The sequence below is a fragment of the Limulus polyphemus genome, unplaced genomic scaffold (assembly GCF_000517525.1).
Source record: "Limulus polyphemus unplaced genomic scaffold, Limulus_polyphemus-2.1.2 Scaffold882, whole genome shotgun sequence".
NCBI lineage: Eukaryota > Metazoa > Arthropoda > Merostomata > Xiphosura > Limulidae > Limulus > Limulus polyphemus.
The window spans coordinates 323,161-348,849 of NW_013666492.1; the positions used below are offsets into that span (position 1 = coordinate 323,161).

The 25,689-nt window shown below is 31.7% G+C and overlaps 1 protein-coding gene across 3 annotated transcripts in view; it reads right to left on the reverse strand.

Annotated features, from left to right (window-relative positions):
- Nucleotides 1–7,468: 7,468 nt before the first annotated feature.
- LOC106461026 (mothers against decapentaplegic homolog 3-like) overlaps nucleotides 7,469–25,689 on the reverse strand; it is a 57,390-nt gene continuing 39,169 nt past the window's right edge. For 2 of the 3 annotated variants that reach the window (XM_022387837.1, XM_022387836.1), the window contains 4 exons: nucleotides 25,498–25,533; nucleotides 22,516–22,728; nucleotides 13,019–13,156; nucleotides 7,469–11,508 (listed from right to left, as the gene is read on the reverse strand). In XM_022387837.1, coding sequence (XP_022243545.1) covers nucleotides 11,240–11,508; nucleotides 13,019–13,156; nucleotides 22,516–22,728; nucleotides 25,498–25,533 — 656 coding nt within the window. In that variant the 3' untranslated portion in view covers nucleotides 7,469–11,239. The other variant, XM_022387838.1, reaches the window with a different exon arrangement.

The following is a 25,689-nucleotide window of genomic DNA, read 5'->3' on the forward strand; positions in this document are numbered from 1 at the left end:
GTTACGTAGTAAGTAATTACTTACGGTTTCTTACCTTACTTACTTAACTAAACGAAAAGAAACGACGTCGTCTATTTACTACAATATATATATATATATATATATATATATATAGGTCAACCCCTAATATACCAATGCCTGAACCCAAGTTACTGACAATCACTTTTACTCAATGAGCAACATGGTCAAGATAGAGTCAAAGATGCATTTCCACACTCACATTAGTTTGTCACCGATTGGTAGAATGGAGTTTATGCTAACTAACTGAAGTAGTGGTTTCCCTCAGTATCTAGTGATACATGGAAATATCAAGTAAGGTCCTGGTAGCTCCAGTATACACTAGGAACTTAATATTGCATCCATTTATTGTTATCATCTCATACAACATAATGCCAAGTTCATGATTTTCCAAACCATCCACCATAATATATATGAAAGTTGATTACTATGACCACCCTGACACATGGCCAGATCCAACTTATGCTCCAATAGTTTAAACAAGTAAGAGCAACTACAACCATAGCTTGTCATTGACCCTCCTGTACTTGTTGCAAAGTTGTATTTGAAAGATGCTTGAACCTGTTAGTCCTGTCCGGCAATACGATATGAACATTCTGTAACCAGTGATACGTTAAGTCACAGTTAAAACAGCAGATTCTTCCCTCTTGTGCTTAGCACTGTTATTAGCTTAATTCTTGTTATTGGCTGTGGGAAGTCCTGTTGTTCTGTCTGAAACATTAGTGGCTGTAACTTGACATATTGTGAGATCTGCTGCAGTAAGGTTGGTGAACCTGGTTGTTAATGCTTATGTAAAACATTTGAACCATACATACCCTTTGGTACTGGTTTCTTTCTCTGTTTCAGTACACAGTTCATTGTGGATAAACGTTTTGTTGAATATCTCAGCACAATTACCAGGAAACATACTTCGGAATGTTTTCTTATAAGCCTCCTTATATCCTTCACATAAGCAGCCTAGTTTTCATGGAGCACTTATATTTGAGCATTGGTCTTGGCTTGGTATTTCAAATTATCAAATTTCCACATGCATTAGAGCTTGCATCACCTATCTCCAAGTTCATCCATTCAAAATAATTTGTTTGAAATGCTTGAAAAAATGGTCCAATTCTTTCCTCACTCCCTTAAAAACTGGTAGTTTAACTATCCACTACTGTCCTTGGCTATGGATGATTCAAACCAGAGCTAGTTAAAAAAACAACCTGAAGTCCCATACAGACCATCTCAGTATGTTAAGGGATGCTCAGGTTAAATTTTTGCTATTATGAAGCATATTTGCCACCCCTATGCTGCTGCATGGAAGAGGTAACTAAAAAAGACCAAGTTTCAGCAGCTGGGATTTTCCTTAGCTGCCTGTTAACCTTTGGGTCTCAATAATCACAGATGTGGACACAACTCTCTCCATGGCTGGTGGAAGCTTCATGGTCCATGCCTCTCCTTGTGTTTTTCACACTCAAATTGTAACTTTACCTTAACCACAACTTCTTACTCTCAACCCTAAATTTGAAATGACCTAAAAAAAATCACCCTTCCATGATTATTTTGTTTTACGAAATCACAGTAACCAGGAAGTCAAGAAGAAAAAATGAAATGTATATTCAAACTAACCTTCACAATAAACAGATCCTTTAGTCATGGCACAAAAATGTACTTTGTGACTGTCTGTGATATTCAGGTACAATGATATTCTACAAGTATCTGCAATACAGCAGATTCCAGAAATGTTATACATAAAATAAAATGAGCACATATAACAAAAGAAAAACAAGCTAATTGAGTGTACAAATAAAACAAAGAAATTAATTTTTCATACAAAAATCAAGTGTGAGGAACTAACCATTACTAGCTGACATCAAAGGTCATCAAATCGACTTGACTGCTGGAGGAGATAGAAAGGTTTTCCTATGTCTGAATGAGACAAAGACAAGAGCATGAAAAATGAGTATACTGCACTGTTAAGTAAGAGCAAGGTCCTTATGCAATATCCTTCATTCTTTAGATTACCTACATCAAAAATCATTACCACTATATATATATTCAAGGGAAATAAACCTTAATTCATACTAACTTGCAAAAGTCTTTGTACCACCCCTCAAAATGCAGGTGGAAATGAAACAAACATTGTCAAGCCTCCTATAACAATTGTTGTAGTACATAACGTTTGTCTAAGATAATAGTAGAAGTACAAATTTATGATATTTGTACACTCAGTTTAAAATGATGTTAATGACTTTATGCAGAACACATGAAGTTTTAAAAAATTACAATAATAAACCTGAATAATGATACAAGTAATAAAAAAAGTTTTTAAATGTAAAATGATGTAGGTATAGTAGTACCAAAAATAATGCAAACACGAATATAGGGATGATATAGCCTATATATAGATCATTCCTACATAACTTTCAATATTAAAATTTAATGTTACATTGTAAAATGCACGAGTACAAAAATGGTTACTAGGTTGGTCAAATTGACCAAACCTCACAGTGAGTGTGCTTATGTAAGTGTGCATGTATAGGATTTCCTGGACAAAATTGCTAAGGATAATGTGATTACTAATTCACTAAAATTGGAGCAGTAAAACACTGGTCCCAACCTACAACTATTTATGATTTGTGGCCCGTTTTTCATAGACAACACCACTTTTAGCATAAAAACCAATTCATATTTAAGGTTGACTGAACAGGTATTTCAATTACTAAAAATGTGATTAATGCACTGGTTCTGACTTGTCTAAGACAAGTTAAGCTATTCATACTGACTACAGATGCCCGTGATTGTGACATATGAGCAGAGCAGTCACAGGTTTCATGATGGTGAGAAGCATGCAGTTGAATGCATTAGAATTCACTAATCATGGCTGAATGCACATTACTGCATACCAGTGAAAGCTTCTTGCTTTGTGAAGTATTAGTGTCATTACTAGTATGACAGAAAGAATACTATTAGACTGGACTACACAAAACTGAAGAAGTTTATGAATTTTAGACTTGAATACAATGTGATTACAAACTGAATAATGACACTGTAAAAATGCAGCTATAAAGTACAATACTTACTGGCACAGCAATCAGGTAAATTGTCATGCAAGTCAGTGAAAACTTGTCCATTTGTAAATGCTTATTTATGGGACAGATTGCAACTGTCTAGTCACTATCAGTGCCATAATGCCATACATAACAGACAATGTCAATAAAAAATATGGACATAAAGACTGATGGTTCATGAGCTTTAGGAGCACCTGTAAAACACAGATACGGTTTGGGTACTTCTTGCTGTTCAGCAGACTACAGCATGATCATCACAATCTGGTGTATGTGGCACACAATGATGTGCTGCATCATCAGTATGTACTGCACAAAGATGGTGTATATTACAACTAATGGCTTCTAAGACAAGTTTTTAACAAACTTGCATGATATGAAAATAGGATTACAGTGTGTGTTCTACAATACAGCCAACTCATGAAATGTTTTCTCCAACTACATGCAGACATTTTAACATGTATGCTGCAAAGACGAAAAGCTGAAACACAGCTTGGTAAAAAATAGCCCTAGATATTACAAAACTTTTCTTAAGTAGCCCTAAATATTATAAAATTCTTCTTTTATTCAGATGTTCGTACCTGATATGTGCTCATTGTAATCAGTGATTTTAAAAAGTTAGACCACAGATTATAAGTTTACTTGAAACTTCAATGCAGTTAAATTTTCTCGGAGAAGGTAGAGATTTCTGTGCATAGTAATTACAAGTTTAACTGTTTGGTTAGTTGTTGTTTTTTACATTACATTCCTTATAATCCTATCAATTACATTTGCACATAGCTGCAGTGGAAAGAAAGTGTAACACATGCATGACAATTTAACTGCCAACATTTGCAAAATTCTTTCCACCATGTTAATGCCAGCTGATTTCCTTAGAGCTTCCTTACTCCATAAATTGTGTCCAGCTTTGTATTGAGCAAAATCACACTAAACATCAACCGAATCCATGTTCAAGATATGCTCAACTATTTTCATAATCATTTCTTCAAGCTCCTCATCTTTCTCCAAGTTTGGCCTTTAAAACTGCTGGTTGGACTGAACACTGTAATCACCCACCATTTTTCAGTTGCTGATAAGGGCAACTGCTGGAAAAAGTCTTTATAGTACTGCCTCATCTTCATATAGCATTAGTTTGTTACCTTCAAGCTTTGTGATATCAAACGAGATTGGTTGTAACAAGTCCAATGTTCTATTCTATTGTAACCAAACAGCAATTCATCATCCAGTGTGTTTTTGTGAATGTAGGTAGTGGTGAGAAGGCTAACCTGTGGTCCTACCATGGTTATTTGCAAATTCTCCTTGATTTGAACTGTATTTTCAAGCATTTGTAGAATAAATAAGATAAAATCTTGAAGGGATGGTCCAAGCCCTCTAGAGGCTAGCCCCACTGATCTGATTAGGTAGGTTGTAGACAAAAAATTTGCTGTTTTAGAAATTTTTGAATTGTTATACTGAAAATTTTAGTGACCTTTTTAGCATATTATTAGTTTATATATGTGCATAATATACCATTAGCAATACTTTGAATGGTCAGATCCTCAATTGGGTATTCAATAGGCATGTTAATTATTTGGAAACCTTGTTAATTCCTACTATTAATTACTACCATATTTAATAGATTGTGAGTAGTACATTAGTATTTATTTTCACTTCGTATTTTTTATATTTGCCCTATTGTTTATTAATTTTAATGTTTTGGTTGTATTATAAGTGTTAATCTACTGCTCAATTCTTCTCAATGTTTTATAAGCTTTGTTGTTCTCCAATATCAAGACTTTACCTTAGTTTTACATATATATTAAAACCCCATGTTTCAGACTTCACTGAAGCTGTAATAAATACATTCACAAATGTTAGATTGGATGACATGTAAATATGTCTCATTTTCTCAACTGTGTTTATCATCACTACTGTATGCATTAACTATCTATTGGGTGTTTTGTTTTGGTCATTTTATTTGTATTACAGAAACTAAACCCCCTGTTTAAATTATTTAAGCTTCTAAAATTTTAAGAAAAGATGGAAATGGGGAAATGAAATTTTAACTTCAACAAGAATGGCATCCATTGTACATAAATTCCTTATATACAAGTATGACATAACTGCATTACAAGTTAAATGTGTAGTGAATCACAGAAATAAGATATAGTAACTGCATGAATCAAATTTTTATAGGGCAGATAATCTCAAAAAAATCCCTAAGTAAATGTTTTTAGTTCCTGATTATATGAAGGTGCACTTAACAATAAGCTCTCTTTATCTTGTATGCATAGTCAAAGACTAAATATAAAACAACAAAAATGTAGTGTGACACAACTTCTAATGTGACTTTTAAAAAAATCAATATAATGGCTTGGAACTTTTAAAAACATTTTTACCATTCCTCTTAGGATTAATTGCACTTTATTTGAACAATTTATATGTGGCTTATTGCCACATATGCCAGCTATAGTACCATGGACAACATGTTTATTGTATATTTCATTCATGGCAAACTCCTGACCATCTGAAAGTCTGATGCTGCAATGAGTAAACCTTGGCTGGAGAGGTATAGGAGAAATTTCTGAGGTAAAATATTCATACATTGGAATCATTAGTTAACTTAAGAGTCAAATACCACAGAATTTCAAAGAAGGATTCTTTAACATTTTCCAGGGAAATGGAAAAACTCATACGATAAAGCACATGGGTAGCAATGGGCTTTCAAAAACCGTACCTCATCTATGAAATGAAAGCGATGATTATAAAATACAATCCTATGATCCATAAAATCATTACTATGAACTTCAACATGTCACCTGATACTGTTAATAAAGTATTAAGCAAGAATTTGAGATCAAACTGGAATCACAGCCAATTATTTCACCAAATGTCAGTAAAGTACTTAGATACAGCTCCAATGTACTTTCTTTTTATGCCTGAACAAGGTCTTTGAAATTATAGTTACATATAGCAAAGGATTTGCGGAAACTATACCAGAAATGTGTGAACTACGATTGACCTTGCATCACTGATTGAAACTTGTTACATTGCAAATTGAAGTGTTGGGCAATAATGCATAATCATAGCCATCAGATTGTTATGACTGACAATGGAGGAATTAGTTCCAATGGCAGCATAGGACCTAGAACACTGCTCTTAAAAAGAGTGATCAACCTTAGTATCTTAAGATAGACAATATAGACAAAAGTTTATGAGATCATAGATCTCTATGTTTATTGCATTTGATTTCTTCTATATAAACAAGCACATAAACTACTAATTTGGTAAGGTGCTCAAAATGGTTGATGAAATTTGTATAAAAATTTACATCAGATACTATGTCAAGTCCAACTTAAGATTAAACTTTCTTAATTTATGCTCAAGTCCATTATCCAGGGACCAAACACACAATATTTGTCAAATTTCAATAAAACCTACAAGAGTTTTACAAATACACAACAGATTTATGCCTCTACAAAACATCCAAGTACAGCAAAAAGGGAAATTATTTATGTCATAAAGACATGAATGTCCAATGCACAAAGATTATTTATATAAATATTAATGAAATTCTATTGACAACTTTAGAAAAGTTGACAAAACAAAATGGGTTATATAATTTTTGAAAATGTACTTTTGTAGGGATAAATGTTAAACAGCTGAGAACCATCACTCATCAAACAACCTTCAAAAAACTGTGACAAAATTCTGTTGAAAATCACAGGAACACTCAATTAGCTCATTCAAAATAATAAAAAGATTTTCTCATCATATCACTTTAGACTAGTGGTTAACGTGTTGGGCTGCAGATGAAAGGCCCTAAGGTTTGAGAAATAATGCCATTGAATAAGCTATGTACTTTGGACATATTATAAGAGTGACAGTCATTCCCGTTACCCAGTTTAAAGAATTAGACCAAGCCATTTAGGTGGCTGGTGCTGCTTTACATTTGCAGTCAGTAATTCAAAATTAGGGACAGTTATACCTGAATCCTTCAGGTATCTAACCTGGCCATTTAGCCCCCCCCCCCCCCATACACATAAGATGCCATTCCAGTTGAATACTTCAGTGTCTTATTTATCACTATGCATAGATAGAATTAAATGGTCGATAAATCATTGCTACAAGAAACTGATAATGAGCAACATGTGTTAAGCAATACTTTTAGAATTTACTTGTCTTCTTATTAAATAGGTGTCGCATGCAGAAATAATATAAATAAAAACAAAATTATGAGTCTCCATATACCTTTGCTACTTATTAATTCAAATATGTTTCTTGTGCCACAAGAAGTTAACTATAATTCATTTTGACTACCTGTATTTGATTAGTGTTTCTGAAACTAAATTTAGAGCAATATCAAAATTTTAGGTGGAATTATATACTACAAATATCTGGAATAAAAGAAAAACAACATGTCATTACTTTTATATAAAGTCTTTATTTTAACAAAATAATCTCCTCAAAGAAAGGATGGTAACTGTTGGTCACTTTTGTGATCTTTTAAGCTACAGAAAAATGCAAGTCTTTCATATAATATTAAAAATAAAAATAAGAATTTCACTTCATTTCAGTTGCATCACTGGATACTTTATAACTTCAGATTCATTCCTTCAAAGAGGAAATTACAATTACAAACATACGTAGCAAAATAGGTTCTATAACTAAACTTTTTAAAACTTTTACATATGTGGCCGATGAGAACCAAGTGAAATATAAACGTATTAATGGTGATTTTAAAATGAGAAGGTCTACTTTTTTCTTTCATTAACATGCTTAGCACCTACATACCAAAGGTTAATTGGAATACATTTTGGTGTTTCAAGTAGCTGAGAATACTTTTTTTTTGTTTAACAAAGAAAGCCTATTACAATGTATCACCTGTTTTATGTAATCAAAAGGTACAACTGCATAACACTCATCATAATCTGATCACTTCATGTCCCTCAGCTTGAAGTCATTTTTACATTAAGTAAAACATCACTGAATAAAAACATTTAACATTTCTGGTCAGGAAGAGACATGGCTAAACCAATAGCCAAGCATTTCAAATTTCTACAAATCCAGTTAGTTGGAAAAATGAACAATTTTCAATAATGTTTCTCAGTAGAATAGAACCTGAGTAGTTCTACATTCTCTAGTGTTACATCAATTGAAAAGCTAATCTTAATGAATTTATTTCTTGAATCAAGTACTTTAATATGTGTGGAGAACAAACTATTTTACAGCTGAAGATAGGTTACTGATAACAGCAAGGGTAACCAACAGATGAAACAATGCATTATAATCATTATAAGTAAGAACAGTATACAGAATTAGATATTCTCATTACAGGGTTAATATATATTTTTGATCTAAGTAAGTAACTTGTTCTAATTGGAAGATAATAATTATAAATCTAGACCTTAACGACTTTCAGTAGCACTAGTTTTCTGTTATTAACCAAACTGAAGATTGGTTCTATAGTAAACAATGCTAGATATTATAAAAGTCTGTTAGAACTGGTCAGACTATCTAAGAGCATTGTGACAACAATTAAGATTGCAAGTTTAAAAGATTCTCAGTGTTATTGAAAATATTTTTAATACTGAAACAGTAAAATAATGTGTTTATTGAAACAAGAAGTTTTTTATTCATGCTTTTAGTACCCATATCAGCTGTCTACTATATATGAAGTTGTTTTTTTTACCTTCATTGTACACTTGCAAAGTTCTTTTTTAATAGATTTTGTTTAAATATTTCTACAAATATTATGCTCAAATGTTATTATATTCTATGTATGGTATAACTGTTGCTTTTACTGGTTTACCATCACTTATCAAAATATACAGTGAACATAGCAAAATACTAAATATTACATTCTACTTATTGTTATAAGAGTTTTTGAAATAAAATTACAGAAAATTACATTTCAACTGTAATTTTCATCCCAAAATTTGTTTAAAACAATTCTAGGTTCTTACATTTAAGTACTAAACCTCTGTTTGACCTTTTCATCTAAAACAAATCATCAACATATTCTACCTTCAAAACACCTAATTTTTAAAAATATATATATATCATTACCTTAAAATTTCAATTTCAAACATCTAATTATATTATAAGTAAATGTATGAAATTTTCTTAACAATTATCTTTCTTCATACAGTATACAATCTCTTTAGTATATACATCTTAACAGGAACAAGCAAATGCCATCAAGAAAGAACACTGATAAAATACCATTCTAAAAAATTAAAAATAATGTAATTATCACTTGTTTTAAAAACAGTTTAAATAACATAAGCTAAAATACAAACTATCATCTATTTTCCTTCACTTACAAATGATTCATATTTAACAAATTTTCTGAAAATAAGAATTAGTTTAAATTTCTGTACAAAATGCCAACACTCATATTTTTAAAGCAATTACAAAATTGGGTTTCCATAATATTTTTGAAGGATAAATAATATATTGTGATTGTTCAACATTTTATAAATGTAAATCACTTACAGCAACAGACCTTCATCAAAATTTCATCTCAAGAAACAATTATGATTTGACATTACTTTTATTTACTCTCACTAAGTGCCAAAATCTACTTTGATATTAACATCAGTAACAAATGCAGAAATGCCAAACAATTATTTGGTGGCTGAAACACAAGAAACAAAATCAAACCCCTTAAAATACATTACATTGGAGGTGGTCTATGGAACTGTGTTAAATACATACAAAAAATATCTTAATTTGAAGGAAAGTATTTTGTTTATGAATTAGTTATAACCTTTACAAAAATGTACTGCACACAACTTTTTCCTAAATGTACAGCAGTCATTTACAGCGAATTAACATTACAAAATATTGTTTCAACACAGACTTACAAATAATCCACAAACTGTATATGTAACCATCCAAGCACTTAAAAAATTAAAGCACCAACCTTAACCTGAGCTTGCTTTTATCTTTATGCTCTCAGCCAACACTTAAAGAGTCCAATCTATGTTTGGTACCATAGGGCATCTACTGCAAAAAAGATTATTTAGACTACATCAGGATAACAAGGACAAACAAATACTAAGTTATGTCATGATACGAAAGACAGACCACTATTACTAGGTAATCTAGTCCAGGTTATATCTTGATAACAAAGACAGACCATTGCTACTAGGTAGTCTAGTCCAGGTTATATCTTGATAACAAAGATAGACCATTGCTACTAGGTAGTTTAGTCCAGGTTATATCTTGATAACAAAGACAGACCATTGCTACTAGGTAGTCTAGTCCAGGTTATATCTTAATAACAAAGACAGACCATTGCTACTAGGTAGTCTAGTCCAGGTTATATCTTGATAACAAAGATAGACCATTGCTACTAGGTAGTCTAGTCCAGGCTATGTCATGATAACAAAGATAGACCATTGCTACTAGGTAGTCTAGTCCAGGCTATGTCATGATAACAAAGACAAACCACTGCCATAAACTAGTTGAGTCCAGGTTATGTCATGATAACAAAGACAAACCACTGCCATAAGCTAATCTAGTCCAGGTTATGTCATGATAACAAAGGCAAACCACTGCCATAAGCTAATCTAGTCCAGGTTATGTCATGATAACAAAGATCACTGTCAACATGACCTATTTCATAGTATCACAAAATCAACATCATAAGGATGTTAAAGCTTATGTCATGATAGAAAACATAAAACAATTTTGAAAGTATTCATGTTAGAAACTTAAATTCATAGCCGTATTTTTATCAGTATATTGTACACTTTTTCATACACTTGCACTTACACAATCATAATATGTCAGCTATCAATCAATACCACCGAGAATTAGAGGAGTTTAAAAACTGGAGAAAACATCATTCTAGGAAAGACCTCTGAACAAACTAATGTGATTAATAAAAGCTATATTTTGTAAATATGCACAGAACTCTGTAATTTATAAGAAAGAAGATCAAGGAAGTTGAAAAAGACACTGAGATCTAGGAAAGTGAAGGTTTGGAGGATACCATGGCACCATGATTTAGAAGTTTTTATAAAAAAAAATTAAACTTTATGTCATTTATTTACCGGCATAAGCATACAAACACACATACATAGATCTCACAAGCAAGAACGAGTGCTATTTTAGCAGTCACAATGAAGATGATTTTGGTATACTGTACACAACTTGATTTTCTTTTATTTGAAATTAGATGGCTTTCATGACATAGAGCTACATGGTATACGAGGAGAGCCCATCTGAGTTAGAACTCTGTCCAACCATTGTAGTGGCCCATTCAGGTGTAGCTCAATCCAACATGGTGTAGAAGTGACAGTCTGTCGCCGATATTCTGCACCCCAGCCCTTCACAAAACTCATTCGAATTGTGCACATCCTAGTAAGTTGATAAACAGCTTCAAATCCCTGGCTGACTGACTGTGCCAGTAATGCTGCAAACTCTTGATTGTTGAAAATCTTCAAGTTGCATCCTACCAGATGGAAGAGAGCCTTAATAATGCATCAATACACTTTTCGTATGGGAATTGCAACAAACACTATGCACTTTCACACCTTTAGCCGAAAGGTTCAAAATGCAAAAATTCTAAGAAAGACAAGAAAATAACACATGTATATAATTATTTTTATTTCAGTTTAAAAATAAAAAACAAAACATTCTAAAGCATAGCAAAGGTTTCATGGTCACACCCAATATTTTCTCAATGAGTCTAAAAATATATTTTTACATGCATTTTAAGCATGTTTAAATGACAAGACAGCACAAACAGAGGCCATTGTAATTTTTAATTTCACTACAATATACAGTTCTTGCTAGTCACAGCAAGTTATTTCTTCTTTCTTTATCCTACTTTTAAGTTCAACAACAACATAGATGTAATTCTCTTTAATATCGTACAGTAAAAAAATACATCATATTACAAAGTTTTAATACATTCACTTTTAAATCACATCAAAACAGAATTTATGTTGAAATTGTACATTATATGCTGAGTTCCATGGGATGAACATGTAGTTTCTCTATCAAGAACAATTCAGGCAGACAATCTCATCTAATTTATTAACCATGTGCAATTTTTTTAAGGAAGTGCTAGCTTATTTGAATTTTAAAGTTGTCACTGACTTTATAGTCTGTAGAATTGTTAAGTTAACAATGGCTCTTGTTTAGTTTTACTATGTAACACTTGCATAAATTGCAATGCTTTAACATTATGATTTTAGTATACAAGTTCTAAAATATGTCAAAGCATTTCTTGTTCAACAGATAGTGTTTGCTTAGATTGTTATTTCACAGTAAAAAATAACCTTGTGCTTAGAAAAAAATAAATTTTAAAACTACAAATTCATACTTTATAGTATATGTTTAATAGAGTTTGTAGCATAATATTACAAAGGAAAATCTCTTTTTTATTTTTTTAATTCCTTCCATGATGCAGACCTACTATTAAAACTGGTTAAGACATTAAAAGGTTCTTCTGAGAGTTTTGGAGCTTTTTTGTTTTAACTTAAATCTGCAATTTGTTTAAAGTTTTAAGATAATTTTTTCCTTTCGTTTAAGTGAAGATATTTTTTTTTTTACTATTGGAAGTTATCTGCACTACCTTTTGATATGCAAGTAATTATTTCACAAGATCAAAATATAAATGAACTTTGAGGGGTAAAAAAAAAAGTGTCAGACACAATAACTAATATATATATATATTGAGGAGAACAGCAGTTATGTAAAAAAAAACTAAATATATAGTTCTCAAGCACAATATGAACTGCTTAACACCCATCATTATATGAACATGCTAGACAATAATTGGATGATATGCAATTAACATCACATAGAAGTTGTAAAAAGTAAAAATAACCTAACACTTCATGAAATTATGGAAAAGGACTACTAATTACTGATAGTGAATATTTGAAAATAGAGTTTTGTTCATCTTATCAAACTGCCTGTTATGGAATACATTTGAAGAACTTATTGATACTGACCAGGTGGGATTTTACAAACGGTTGCTGGGTGCCAGCCATATCTCTGGTTACAGTTAGGGCTCTGAACAAAGATGCTGCTGTCACTCAGACACTCTGCAAATACTTCTCCTCCAATGTAGTACAGGCGAACTCCTCGACCTGTTCAAATCCAAATATTTAACCTCAGTATTTGTAATTCCATAAAATACAAAATACCTCAAATGAACCATTTGTAAATTTCATTTGTCATAAGTTAACATATTTTAAAGTTAAAAAATCAAAAGAATATTTTTCTTCAATTGAAAAAAAACGTACATATTAGAAGACAATTGTGATCATGAAAACTAATCCAATAGTCTGTATTTAAACATATAACAGTTTATATTGTTTGTTTAGTTGTTAAGCCCAAAGTTACACAATAGACTATCTGTGCTGTGTCCACCATGGATATTGAAACCCAGTTTTTAGGCTTCAAATTTACCCTAAGCCACTGTGGAGGAAGAGTTAAACTTGGTTATGACCATATTAGTATAATCTAAATGCTACTTTAATAACTTTCAAGTCAATGAAATGGATTGTCCAATTCATTAAAGAAAGTCCCTAGTAATCAAATATACAAAGATATAAAATATGATGTAAATTAAAAAATTTCTCTGTGAAATATTTCAGGTTTCATAAATGTATTTTATTATTTTGCTTATTTCAATAAAAAAACGATTATATAGAAAGGTGACAAAATAACCTGAAAGTAAAATTATCATAAATTAATAACTACGTTAGCCAAATATGAAGGTTAACTGCACTTTATAATTAGTGTGTTCCAAATCCTATTCCACAACTGAAAGTACTACCTCCATCATTAATTGTGCTCAATCCGACGGCTGTTATCACACACTATCTGACAGTGCAATTCCAAAGTTTCGTAGACAGTACCATATATTTCTTACCCCTTTAATTAATACATACATTTTTCAAAGTCAATATTTTTTTAAGTTTAGTTCGGACACAGAAAGTTACTTAACCCATTAACTGCGAATGACGAAAATTACCATTTTATTGTGATTGATGGCAACTAAGTTTTATCTGTGAGTCAGAAAACGGTAACTGAGCTGCTCCTGCTGCAGTTAATGGGTTAAGTAAAAACTTAACTTTTCTTTACTCTAACTGCACACGAACCAGTAGCACTCTCATTCATCATTAAACAAGAAAAATATCTGTAACTTCACTCATGATGTCCTAAAATAGACAGCTCTCTTTTCTTTCAGTTAATAACTTATAGACCCAGGACTTCCCCACTCCTGTAGAGGGTAGACTAGTGTCATACAAGTGATGTGCATGCTGAGAGTAGCCTAGCTTTATGCTAGTGTTTTGGTACTTAAAGAATAAGCTCTTCCTGTTAAGCAGGCTATTTCTATTCAGGCAGATTTAACTTTAGGTTGTAGATTAGCACTGTTAAGATGTTTTAGAGCATTTGTTTGATGAACATTGTCAGTTTTAACATAGAGGGATTTTTGTTTTAAGGTCTTTCTCATGGCTTACAGGGGAGGATCATGCAGAAACCATAAGATAGAACTAATAAAGGTTTCTTTTCCAACTCTCTCTCTCTCTCTCTCTTCAGTTCCACACCCTCAAAGTAAACACTTGGCCATGTTTTGATTGTTTTTGTAATAAAAGTTTTGTTTGTGCATTCTTGTGTTCTAAGTCCTCCTTTGTGGCAAACTTAGTTGAAGTTCAAAGAAAAAAACTAATACTCTGCAATACAGTATTAGTTGAACCTTCTGTAGAGCAGATCCTACCCATTTACTCTGAGTGAAATCAGTGGAAGTGAAAATATCACAGTTGTAACAACTTTTATAAATCACAGTGTATATTGTTAATACTTCTCTTATTTTATGTGCATATTGGATCCAAAGATTTCATTTAAGCAAATTAAATACTCCAAAGTCCACAAGTGGGTATTTGGTTGTTTCACAGTTATGTCAGAGCAGATGGCATGAGCACCAGTTTCATTTTCCATTATCCACCCCAACTCCCCCCAAAAAAGCTGCTCTGCATGTCATGACACTTTATTCTGATATAGACATACATTTTTGCCATTCTGTTCATACAATGCAGAAATTCAATCTTGCATAAATGATATCAGCACAGCTTCTCACAATAACTAGAGTTCACCTTTGCTTTACTGTCCTTTTTGTGAAGTTCAAATTTTTCATTATATAAGTAACTTACAGCAACCATGAAACCCCACAAAAAATTACTTTACATTTTTGTACCATGTTGGGAAGTTCAACCTTTTCTGTCTTTACTAAATCTTCCATTTCTTTACCAGTTGTTCAAATACACCAAAGCTTTGTTGAATGTTGAAACAAACTTCCATCTCTGATATAAGGCATTTTTTGTAAAGTTCTCTGCAGTTCTTTTTTGTTATCAAACTATCAAGAGTGTGTCTTCCTATATCCTAAAATGTTGTTTTAATGCTATATATCTGAATATCATTATTCTCCACTTTAAAGATATTGAACATTTTTAAAAGCTTGTCATTGGTATAAATAGCCTTACAACACTTTAATATTAATGATAATTAATTCATTTACTTGATGCTTATGCCTTTATCCAAAATGATTCATAGGATTATTTAATCATTAAAATACAGTTCGATACATATACAATGTTATACAAAGACATAAAATAGCAATCGTTACATAACATAAAAAAATTAAAAGTATATAAAGATATATATATCTCAAACTTTGGGAAACTATTATGGTAATAATAATACATTCAGTTTAAACTTTCTCAAATAGAATTTCAACATACCTACAAAATAATTACAATAAACAAAATGGGGAACTTTCACTTTAGTCTTTCACCTATTTTTAGGACAAACAACTTAAACTTTTTTCCGGCTGCCATTTTTCTCTTGGTAGCTTTACCAACATAGTAACACTAACTAGGACTGGAAAAATGAGGGCAGAGTTGATGTTCATTTTGCAAGTGATTAGTTAACATGTGGGCTAGCTAGCTACACTCACACCATCTGGCCTCTATAATGTAGTTTTGCAACAGTGTGGTTAAAAATACAATGCCCAAGTGGTTGTTCACTGCACTGGAGGTAATGATAAAATAGAAATCTCATAACCTTCAAATTTCTCCTAATTGTCCATGATTAACATAAATCTTAGGCCTACTAACTTCTAATGCTTTGCTAACTTTTACTACTTAAACCATAACTTTTTCTAATGAAATATATTTTTAGTATAGGGTGGCCATAAGTAGTAGAGTGCCATAATCTATGTCAACACAGATATTGTGGTCTACTTTCTAACCAACTTGAGCATCTTTTAACTTTTGTAAAATAAAAACACTTGCATGTAATCAAAATGAGTTTCATATTCAAACGTAATAGAAAACATGACACAGAAGATTTATGCATATAAATAGGATATATATATATATATACACACATATTTATTTATTTAACATTTAATGCATATTATTTTAATTATGACACAATTACTGTTAATTTTAGAGAATAATAATGTTGTGCTAGTGGGAAGAACAATAACAAGCAATGATTTTCTAGTGGCTTCAGATCCAAGGATTATCTCTAGGTTTTTTCCTAGATACCAGTTTAAAAACTTTATCAGTGATAGCAACAGTCATGATGGGGGCACTCTTTAGGTAGTTTTACACCATAAAAAGTTAATTTCTCGTACCATCTTAAGTCTCAAAAAGGGATACTTTCAAGTACATGTAGATAAACAGTGTAATTCATTTTTTACAAATTTGTTGCTTTAACCTACTTCATCAGAAAATATAAATACCTATAATATACTAACAATACAATCATTTTAGTTTCAATCACCACCAATCCATCAGAGTTGATATCTTTACAGCAGAGCCAATATCTACTCATAAGCAATCACCATTATTTCATTTCTTTCTCTTATCCTTCAAAGCAGGTTAAGTCTTCTAAGTATTGCGCTTCTTCTCCTAGTATCTCCCTTATTCTTGGTTCACATTTAACTCTCATCCACCTTTAAAATTCTAATATTAAATGTTACATCATTCATTTATTTTCTTGGCATAAATCATGTAGCTTTACCTTCTTTTGGTCAATATTTATTTATTTTACCCACCATAAATCTTGTAATGGCTATTTGATTCCTTCTGCTAAATGATAACTTTTAAATAGGTTGTCTCTATCTCTTCTTTTTGAATTTCTTTATAAACTTCATTATATTTTTAGTCTTTTATATTTTCTATTAATCATCTAAGTATTTCCTCTAATCAATTACTCACTATGAATGTTACATCTTGTCCACTAGCTTTTATATTACAGAGTTCTCTATGAAAGCAACCTAGTTCCTGTACTGCCTTCATTATATCTTCTCTTATTTTTCATTATTTTCATTGTACTTGTAACCAGCATTGCTCTATTCATGTCTTTCATTCTGCCTTTGTAACTTTGTCTCATAGATCACATCAATTTTAATTAATGCATCAAATATTTTAACCATTATTTTGAGGTTGTCTGTGAACATCATTTCTCCTTTGCTTCAAACTGAATTCACTGCCACCCTAACTCTCATCATTATGTATTACATGTATGTTATTTATAACTTTATTTTCATATGAAAATTTTGAAAATATAAACATGTAGATATTTATTTGGAATGAACATTTAATTTTCATGTAAGTCCCTGGAAAGAGTTCTAATAGCTCCAAAGATTTCTTTGAGCACCAATTTCAAAGGTCTAAATATAGATTGTTTTTAAGCATCAATTTTTAAATTGATTCAATGTAACTTGAAATTTTCCAAAACTCTTCTCATCCATATCTCAGGAGAGAAATTTAAATATTTTCTAAATCTAGAAATTGAATTTAGTTCTGTATGATGATTCACATACCTATACCAATTTTCATGTAAATTTGTGCAAGCAATCCTGAAAGCTCCTACCCCCCCTGATCCCCGATATAAATTTCAAAAACCTATAAGTATATACCTGTTTTCAATGATCCCTTACATGGCCATGATAGTTTTTATGTAAATTCACAGATCAAGCCAAAATCTTTTAGAACTCTTTATAAGGGCTCTTCATTTTAAAATTTTAAATCTGAATTTACATTTTTTTAAATGGCTCCTTATATGTAAATAAAAAATGTTCAAATAAACAAGTTTAACAAAATCTGAAAGTCCCCAAAGCTCATGTATAAAAAGGTTGCATTAAATACCAGACTTCACAAAAAACATTTATACTTGCATATTTTTAAGAATATGCAGTTTAGTCAAGTCAGTTGTCTTCTTTTTTGTCAATGCATGCAAAGCTGCAAGTTGCATCACATTCAATAGGCAATGTAATGAAAGAGTTGTATTTAAAGACAGTACATCAACTTGTATCAGACTGATTATACACACTCATCACGTCAACCCAAACTATTTACATACAGTACGGAACTTTTGAGGAATCATGCAGCTACTAGGAAAATGTTAGTTTCTTATGATTTAAACACATTTGAAGTAAAATTATTTATGTCACAAAATAAAATATTGAAACAAAGAAAATGATGACACAATTGAGGAATCATATAGCTATATATAAAGGTATTTGTTTCTCATACATATAAAACCTTATGAAGCAAAAAAAAACATATGCTATAATAGTATTATTGATCCAACCATTGTTAGTTGTAAAAGTTCAAATAAAGCAGTTTCCATATCTAAACCATTCTCTGACAAAAGTCTGTGTGTGTTTATATGTGTATTTATAGCTGATAAACCACTGGAATGATTCTCACTAAACCTGTCATGTACACTTAAAGCCTTCTGAGGAGTATCACTAGAGGGGTTCAATGTTTCAATTTCAACGAACTACTACTGTAATTTTGTGAATGGTTCAAAAATTCAAAGTAGTCACACCATTGGATTTTTTTGTTTCAGTGAAACTTTAGGCAGAATAGATATACAAGTCTGAGAAATCTAAGACTGCAGTCCATTAAAGTTTTGAAACCTACTATTAGAAATTTTCAACTATGAATAAGAAAAATACTTTTTTTTTATATATTATATTACTCATTGCTTTACAGAATTCAAAAGAACAAAGACAATTTCATATACATTTTGACCATGCTTTTGCCAGTAAATGTCTTTTCTTTTCCTCAGTTTTGTAATTATGGAATTTCAACAAAGTCCCAACAGTTTCAAGTATTAATTACATTCATCACTTTATTTCCATACACTCTGCAAATGTTAATAATTTTCTACACTGAAAATATGTTTCTGATAGATACCTCTTCTCACAAAATAGCTTTCCTCAATTTGTACTTCTCTCTGTGTCCACAAATTTTTGCTCACCACTAGCCTTTATGCTCCCTCCTACCCCCACATGGTATAGCTGCATTGTAGCATGCAAGTAAGCATGTGACAACCCTCTACCAATAGGAGTGTGACACACCCTCTTAGTGCAGCTGACTCACTCTATGCAGTAGAACCCAATCTTCACTTCAAGATTAGGCACTAAAAATATACTGGAATTGGAGAGGATAGGTGAGAAGTGTAAAATGAGGTAAGTATCTATCAAACATATTTTCAGTGTAGGAAAATATTAACATCTGATACGCTAACTTACCTCTTCTCACAAAATAGCTAGAATCTCATATTGAGCAGGTGGATGGACCAGTGTTAAAGTTACCTAGAAGAGTCCCCTTAAACAAGCATCTCAAGAGTACCCAAGGAGTGTGCCATCTCAATGTAGACGAAACACACTCGTGGAAGACTGCACCACATCTGAACCAGGTATACTATTTGCCCTTGATGACAGCAGGGAGAGGGAGCAATCCCCTTTTACTTTACTCTTGTTAGTCCATGAGTGTATGGTCCAGGACGAATATATACTGCAAGAAAATATCTACAAGCAGTCCTGCGGAACATCCCATCTCACCCCAACAGTGGGCATTTTTTATTTTATTGGCTGTACAGTGCAGATTTAAGAAAATGTATACCTAGACAGGCATCACTCACCACAAAAATGGGCTTCAATATAGAAGTGTGAAATAGTCTTTGGAGGGGAAAAGATAGAAAGATACCCACTCACAAGTGAACCAACAAGTGAAGGATGGCAACAGGAAGTAAATGATATCTGTCCGAGAAGGAAACTGACAAATGATGGAGGTAACGTGACACAAATGTATGAGGAGTGGTCCACATGCTGGTCTGGACAATCTCCTCCAAACATCAATGAAAACAAGCAGCCAAAGACATGGTGAAGTGGCAAATCTGATGTGAGGAGACATGGAAAAGATGAAGAGGAACAGGTGATAGGTACAAATTGCCTAACCCAGCCATTCAGGGTAATAACAGAAAGGTCATAGGAAGTTAAAGGATTCCAGTGTATTAACTATTGGGAATGGAAACCACGGAAGGGAGCCGTGCAAGCCTCATAATACCTCAGCACCCTAACCGGACAACAGTTAGGGTCAGTAATGGGAATATAGATGGGAAGTTGAAGGAAGAGAAATAGAAGTGAAGGCAACATTACATTCATGAGCAGCAGAAATTTTAGGGAAGAAGGTACAATCAGGATAAAGGGGAACATAAGTTTTGTGGTCAAGGATGCGAGACCTCAAGGGCAAACACATCCAACCATTGACAGCCACAGACCAACAGGAAGAGGAAAAAGGTTCAACTACGAGACATTATGATGTAATAATACTCACACAGGGAAAAAACTTGGAGGTTTCGAGAAAGATGATGTCAACAATACTACAATTGAACTACACATACAACGTACAACTCTTTCTGAGTTACTTAACAAAATTGGTCTAATTGTCTTAACTATTGCCTTTAAAATAATTACTTTTAACACTTGTTATGAAAACTAAATAAAGATTAAATATTAAATCACTAAATAATAACTCTTACACTAAACAGTCTTGAGTATCCAACAATGTAGGACAACATTAAGATTCCAATCTGGTAAGGTTGTGGATCAAGGTGCAAGATAAAGATAAAAGGAACAAAACAGGTGGGAAATAACAGGAGAGGAAAGGACATAGTGGAAATGGAAAAACTGATATGGAGAGTCAACTTGACTAACAACCAATGGCCTCAGATCTCTTGGCCATTGCAATAAACCACCCAGCCAAACAAGGAAGCATGTGTAAAAAGATGGAGAATGAAGAGGGACATCAGCTATTGTGTTGTCCCTGTCCTGTCATCTGGCAAAATCAGCTTAGAATGAAGGGAAACCAGTTAATCCAAGGGATCCCTGGTGAGGTTCCATAGATTTTGAAGTACCCACTAAAGAGATCTCATGTGAGCCTGGCCAAAGGGAATAAGGGCCTCCAAGGAAGCCCAAGTCCCCAAAAGAGAAAACTTCTCACAAAGACATAATAGGTGAGGATTGAGCCTTTCGAATCAGCTCCATGAAATGCAATCGATGGGGAGAAGGTTGGGCCCAACTAAGATGGAAATTGAAGAATACCCCAAGATGAATGAGGTATTCAATATATTGATATTATAATTTTTAAATAACTAGCTACCAGTTGATTTTCCTTCTATTAGTAAACTCAAGATATTAAGCCTTTAAATACAGATTCTAATTGTTTCCACTTTATCTGTTGATTATTGATAATCAAAGAAAATTTCACAATAGAGTAATGAAAAAGGGAGAGGGTTTGACTTAACCCATTAACTGCTGCAGGAGCAGCTCAGTTGCCATTTTCTGTCTCACAGATAAAACTGAGTTGCCATCAATCACAATAAAATGGTAATTATCGTCATTCTCATAGAGTTATAGTTATATATGTGCGAATGACAGAAATATCTGTCAGTCACAGTTAATGGGTTAACGAAGGTCTACACTTTCATAATTCTATCGATTCAATTACATCACACAATTTTATGATAAGAACTATTTTAAGCACACACACACACATACCTTCACATATCAATAACTAAGGTTAGTTATTGAAATTTTTCAATTTCAGTCAATATTTATTGTGAATGACAGCTGCTATCACAAGGAATTTAAATTCAGTACCTCACATGATTACTACACCATCTTTTAACTCCTCTCTGTATGGTTATATTTCATGGAACACATTTTCTCTTTTCAATATATGAAGAAATAATTTTTACATAACTAGTGAAAAACAGAATTACATAATTTATTAAAAATGTTTTAGAAATTGTTGAAAAGAAGAAGAAGAAAAATTGAGTTGCCTACAGGACACTTCTTAGTATTCACACTATACTAGCAGCTCTTTATAATTAGAAACTTATTTTTTTACTGGCATCAGTAAACTATGTCATTAATTATTTTCTCTGTCAACACAAGTGAAAGACCTTATCAAGCATAAAAAGAAAATTTTACTAATGAAAAATATTCTATAACCAAGTAGTTTTCCATTATAAAATTTAGTCGAGAGGCATGCCTTTGAAACATCTGGATGGATAATTAAATAATTCATCAATGGGCAAGCCTGTAAAATGCCTGAATCAATGCATAAAAACTCACCAATATGTCTTCTTGTTTGTTCAACCACAGGATTCCTGTTAACATTGGACAAGAGTCCCAAACAGAAACGTTCTGAGCTTGAGGGATCAGTAAATCCATCTACAGTCAAAGAAGGCTGGGAAGCATGAAAAGTTTCTCCAACACGAGTATTCAGCTCATAATATGAAATAGAGCACCAGAAAGCTGGTTCAGTATAGGTGACTGGCTGAACATCTAAAATAAAATCAGTCATAAATGTTCTAATTACAGTAGGAAGTTAAACATTTATTTCCTGTTGCACAGAAAAGAATAAAAAATGAAATTAGTTAAATCAAAGTTTCCTATTTTTCAAAGCATTTATCAAAAAAATACTTGATAGATAATTGGTCATGAGATCAATGAAATTGAATACATATTGGACAGATTCATAATATAACTTGCATATGCTGTATTGATAAATTTTATTATTGCAGTCCAATAAACAATTGTTTTTCTCACCATCAAAACACTATAAACATTATTCCTTGGCAGCTGGTATATATGTATAATTTAGTGATTTAAATTGACACCTCTGTCTTAAAGCATACTGAAATTCTTTATTAAGGATTTACCAAGCGAGTTAGAAAAAGAAAGTTCATTTGCAATTTATTAAAGTAATAAAAAAACATTTTGTGATGTAGGAATGACAGTACCAAAAATAATGCAAACAAGAATATAAGGACAATACAGCTATACATAGATCATTCCTACATAATTCTGAATATTGAAATTGAATGTTACACTGGTAGCGTACATCCGCACATTGTCTTGATACTGGTATACATGAAAAAATTCATTCAACACATGGATTGAAAAAATTAGAGGAAACATTGATTGTAATTATTATTAATTTCACTTAAGTCATTTACAAATAAGATTTTCAGGTAAGAATTAATAACACAACATTACTTTAACTGTTTCTTTGTTTTTATTGTATGTATTTATTAATTTCTTTTATTATCACTATGCTATTAAATTTACTATCATTCACAAGAACTGGCAAACCATCAAGCTTGTCTTCTTGCTCCTAGAGTGAGTCATGTAACAACAGTGTCAACAGGAGAAAACTACATTAGTAATTTTAAAAACTTGTTAAAGAAAAACAGAATAATTATACTCTTTTTTTTACACAACTTTACTAAAGAATTTGAGAATGAATAGCTTATAAGTCTTAGTTAACTCTCTTGCAACAAGGTCAGTCAACTGACCTCTTGACCACTCTTGTACTCATTATAGTTCCTACTATAGCTTTTAATACACTTTGTATAGCTTCACAAAATCAGGCAGACTTTTAGTAAACATTACAAGTCTTTTGTACACAAAAAAACAGATTTTTTTAATGAAATATTTTTACTAAAGACATGTCCATGAATATAGAGTATTTCTTTATACTAATTCGAGTGCTAAGTGATTTCCACGTTAAGATTAAAAATACTTTTCATCTCAAAATTTCAAATTTTATTTGAGGAATCTCTAAAACTTTCTAAATAAATTTTAAACGTTTTTTTTCAGTATATTTTTATATTTTATCTGTTATTTTCCTTACCCTAACTTTATACAAAGTTAGTCAATTTGACTGACCTTGTAACCAGCAAAAAAAATTGAAATAAATCTAAATTACCCTTTTTCCTTTCTAGAATGACTTCAAATTCTAATATCAAACTACATTTGTTTATCCTAAATAGCTTTACACTCATTTCAGTGTACATCTAATTATACTCAAATTTAATTGCTTTATTGCCCTATGAGTCCTGTCTAACTACTATTCACATAATTATAAGTTGTAAATCACTTGGCGAACATGCAGCTCATATTACTCTGTTGAATTACATTATGCACAAGCTATTCAGCTATTTGTGAGCTGCTCTCATTACTATTTCACACAATCTATCCATAACTAACAAAGTTCCTATTTTTACATTTTAGCTACTTTTATAAAAATAAATAAAGAATACATATGAAAAACAAGGACAGAAAGTATTTACCTGGGTCTTTTTTTTTTTGCTGCCAACTGTTATAACACTTAACTCTAATTTATTTTTTATATACTAATGGTAGTACTGCACTAAATTTTTTATTTAATTGAATAATGCATCATAGAAAACAGAATAATAACATGCAAAAAACAGACAATGTCCCATATGTATCACAATGTTTCTGGCTTTCTAACTATGCAACAAAAGCCATTAAAACTTCACCTAAGCTTATTGATTTGTTTCCTGTTGGAATCAAGCTTGAACTTGAAGTGAAATTGACAATTATCTTTACTGAAAATAATGTAGTATATCATTTGACAGGTGAAAACTTTGGCTTTCTATTGGTTATAAATACTATAGCACTGAACATCAAGAGACCTATTGGCAATTTCTGAAAGAGAGGATGAAACAGGTGGGCATGGCAAAAGGGGTCTGGTTCTCTATTTCATGGCTCTGTAACCAAATAAGATTGAAGGCTATGAATATTATGCTTTGTCTGAGCAATGATGATATTATAATGAATAATTTACATTAAATTTCATACTTCTTGGAGTGGTGGTAAATAAATTCATAAAAGGGGATGTCTAGAGAGCAAATCTCACAATTCTCACACTGAGAGAACTTCTAGCTTTTTTATATTATCTTACAAAAGTAAGAACCTTAAACTTGTATGCTGTTAAGATATGGATTATTAGCTATGTTTTTATGCTATATTCTTTGGTATACCATAAAAAGAAAGTAGTTTAATTAAATTTTGAATATAACTCACTGACATGTGCAGAAAAGATGCCCATGGAGAGAGGGTTAACAACTTGTGCTTTTAAAATGTACAAAAAGACAGAAATTAGAAAGTTGTATAAAATTTGCTTTCTCACAGTAATCAAAAAGTTGTAGATGACATGTAATTCAACTTTAAGCATTTTTAAAATAAAGTTACTGTGAATAATCAATATGGTAAAAAATTTTCATAAACTTATTTCCAACTTACCAAGTGGAGGGCTTGGTGATGACAGAATGCTTGAATCTATAAAATATATAAATAATAATCATAAAAAGAGCTTAAGTTAAAAACTCATTTACAAACACAACAATTTTTTTAAATATGAAATGTCAAAAAAATGGATTAAGAAAATCACTTAAGCATTACATAAGGGGTTATTTAAATTCACAAATATACTCA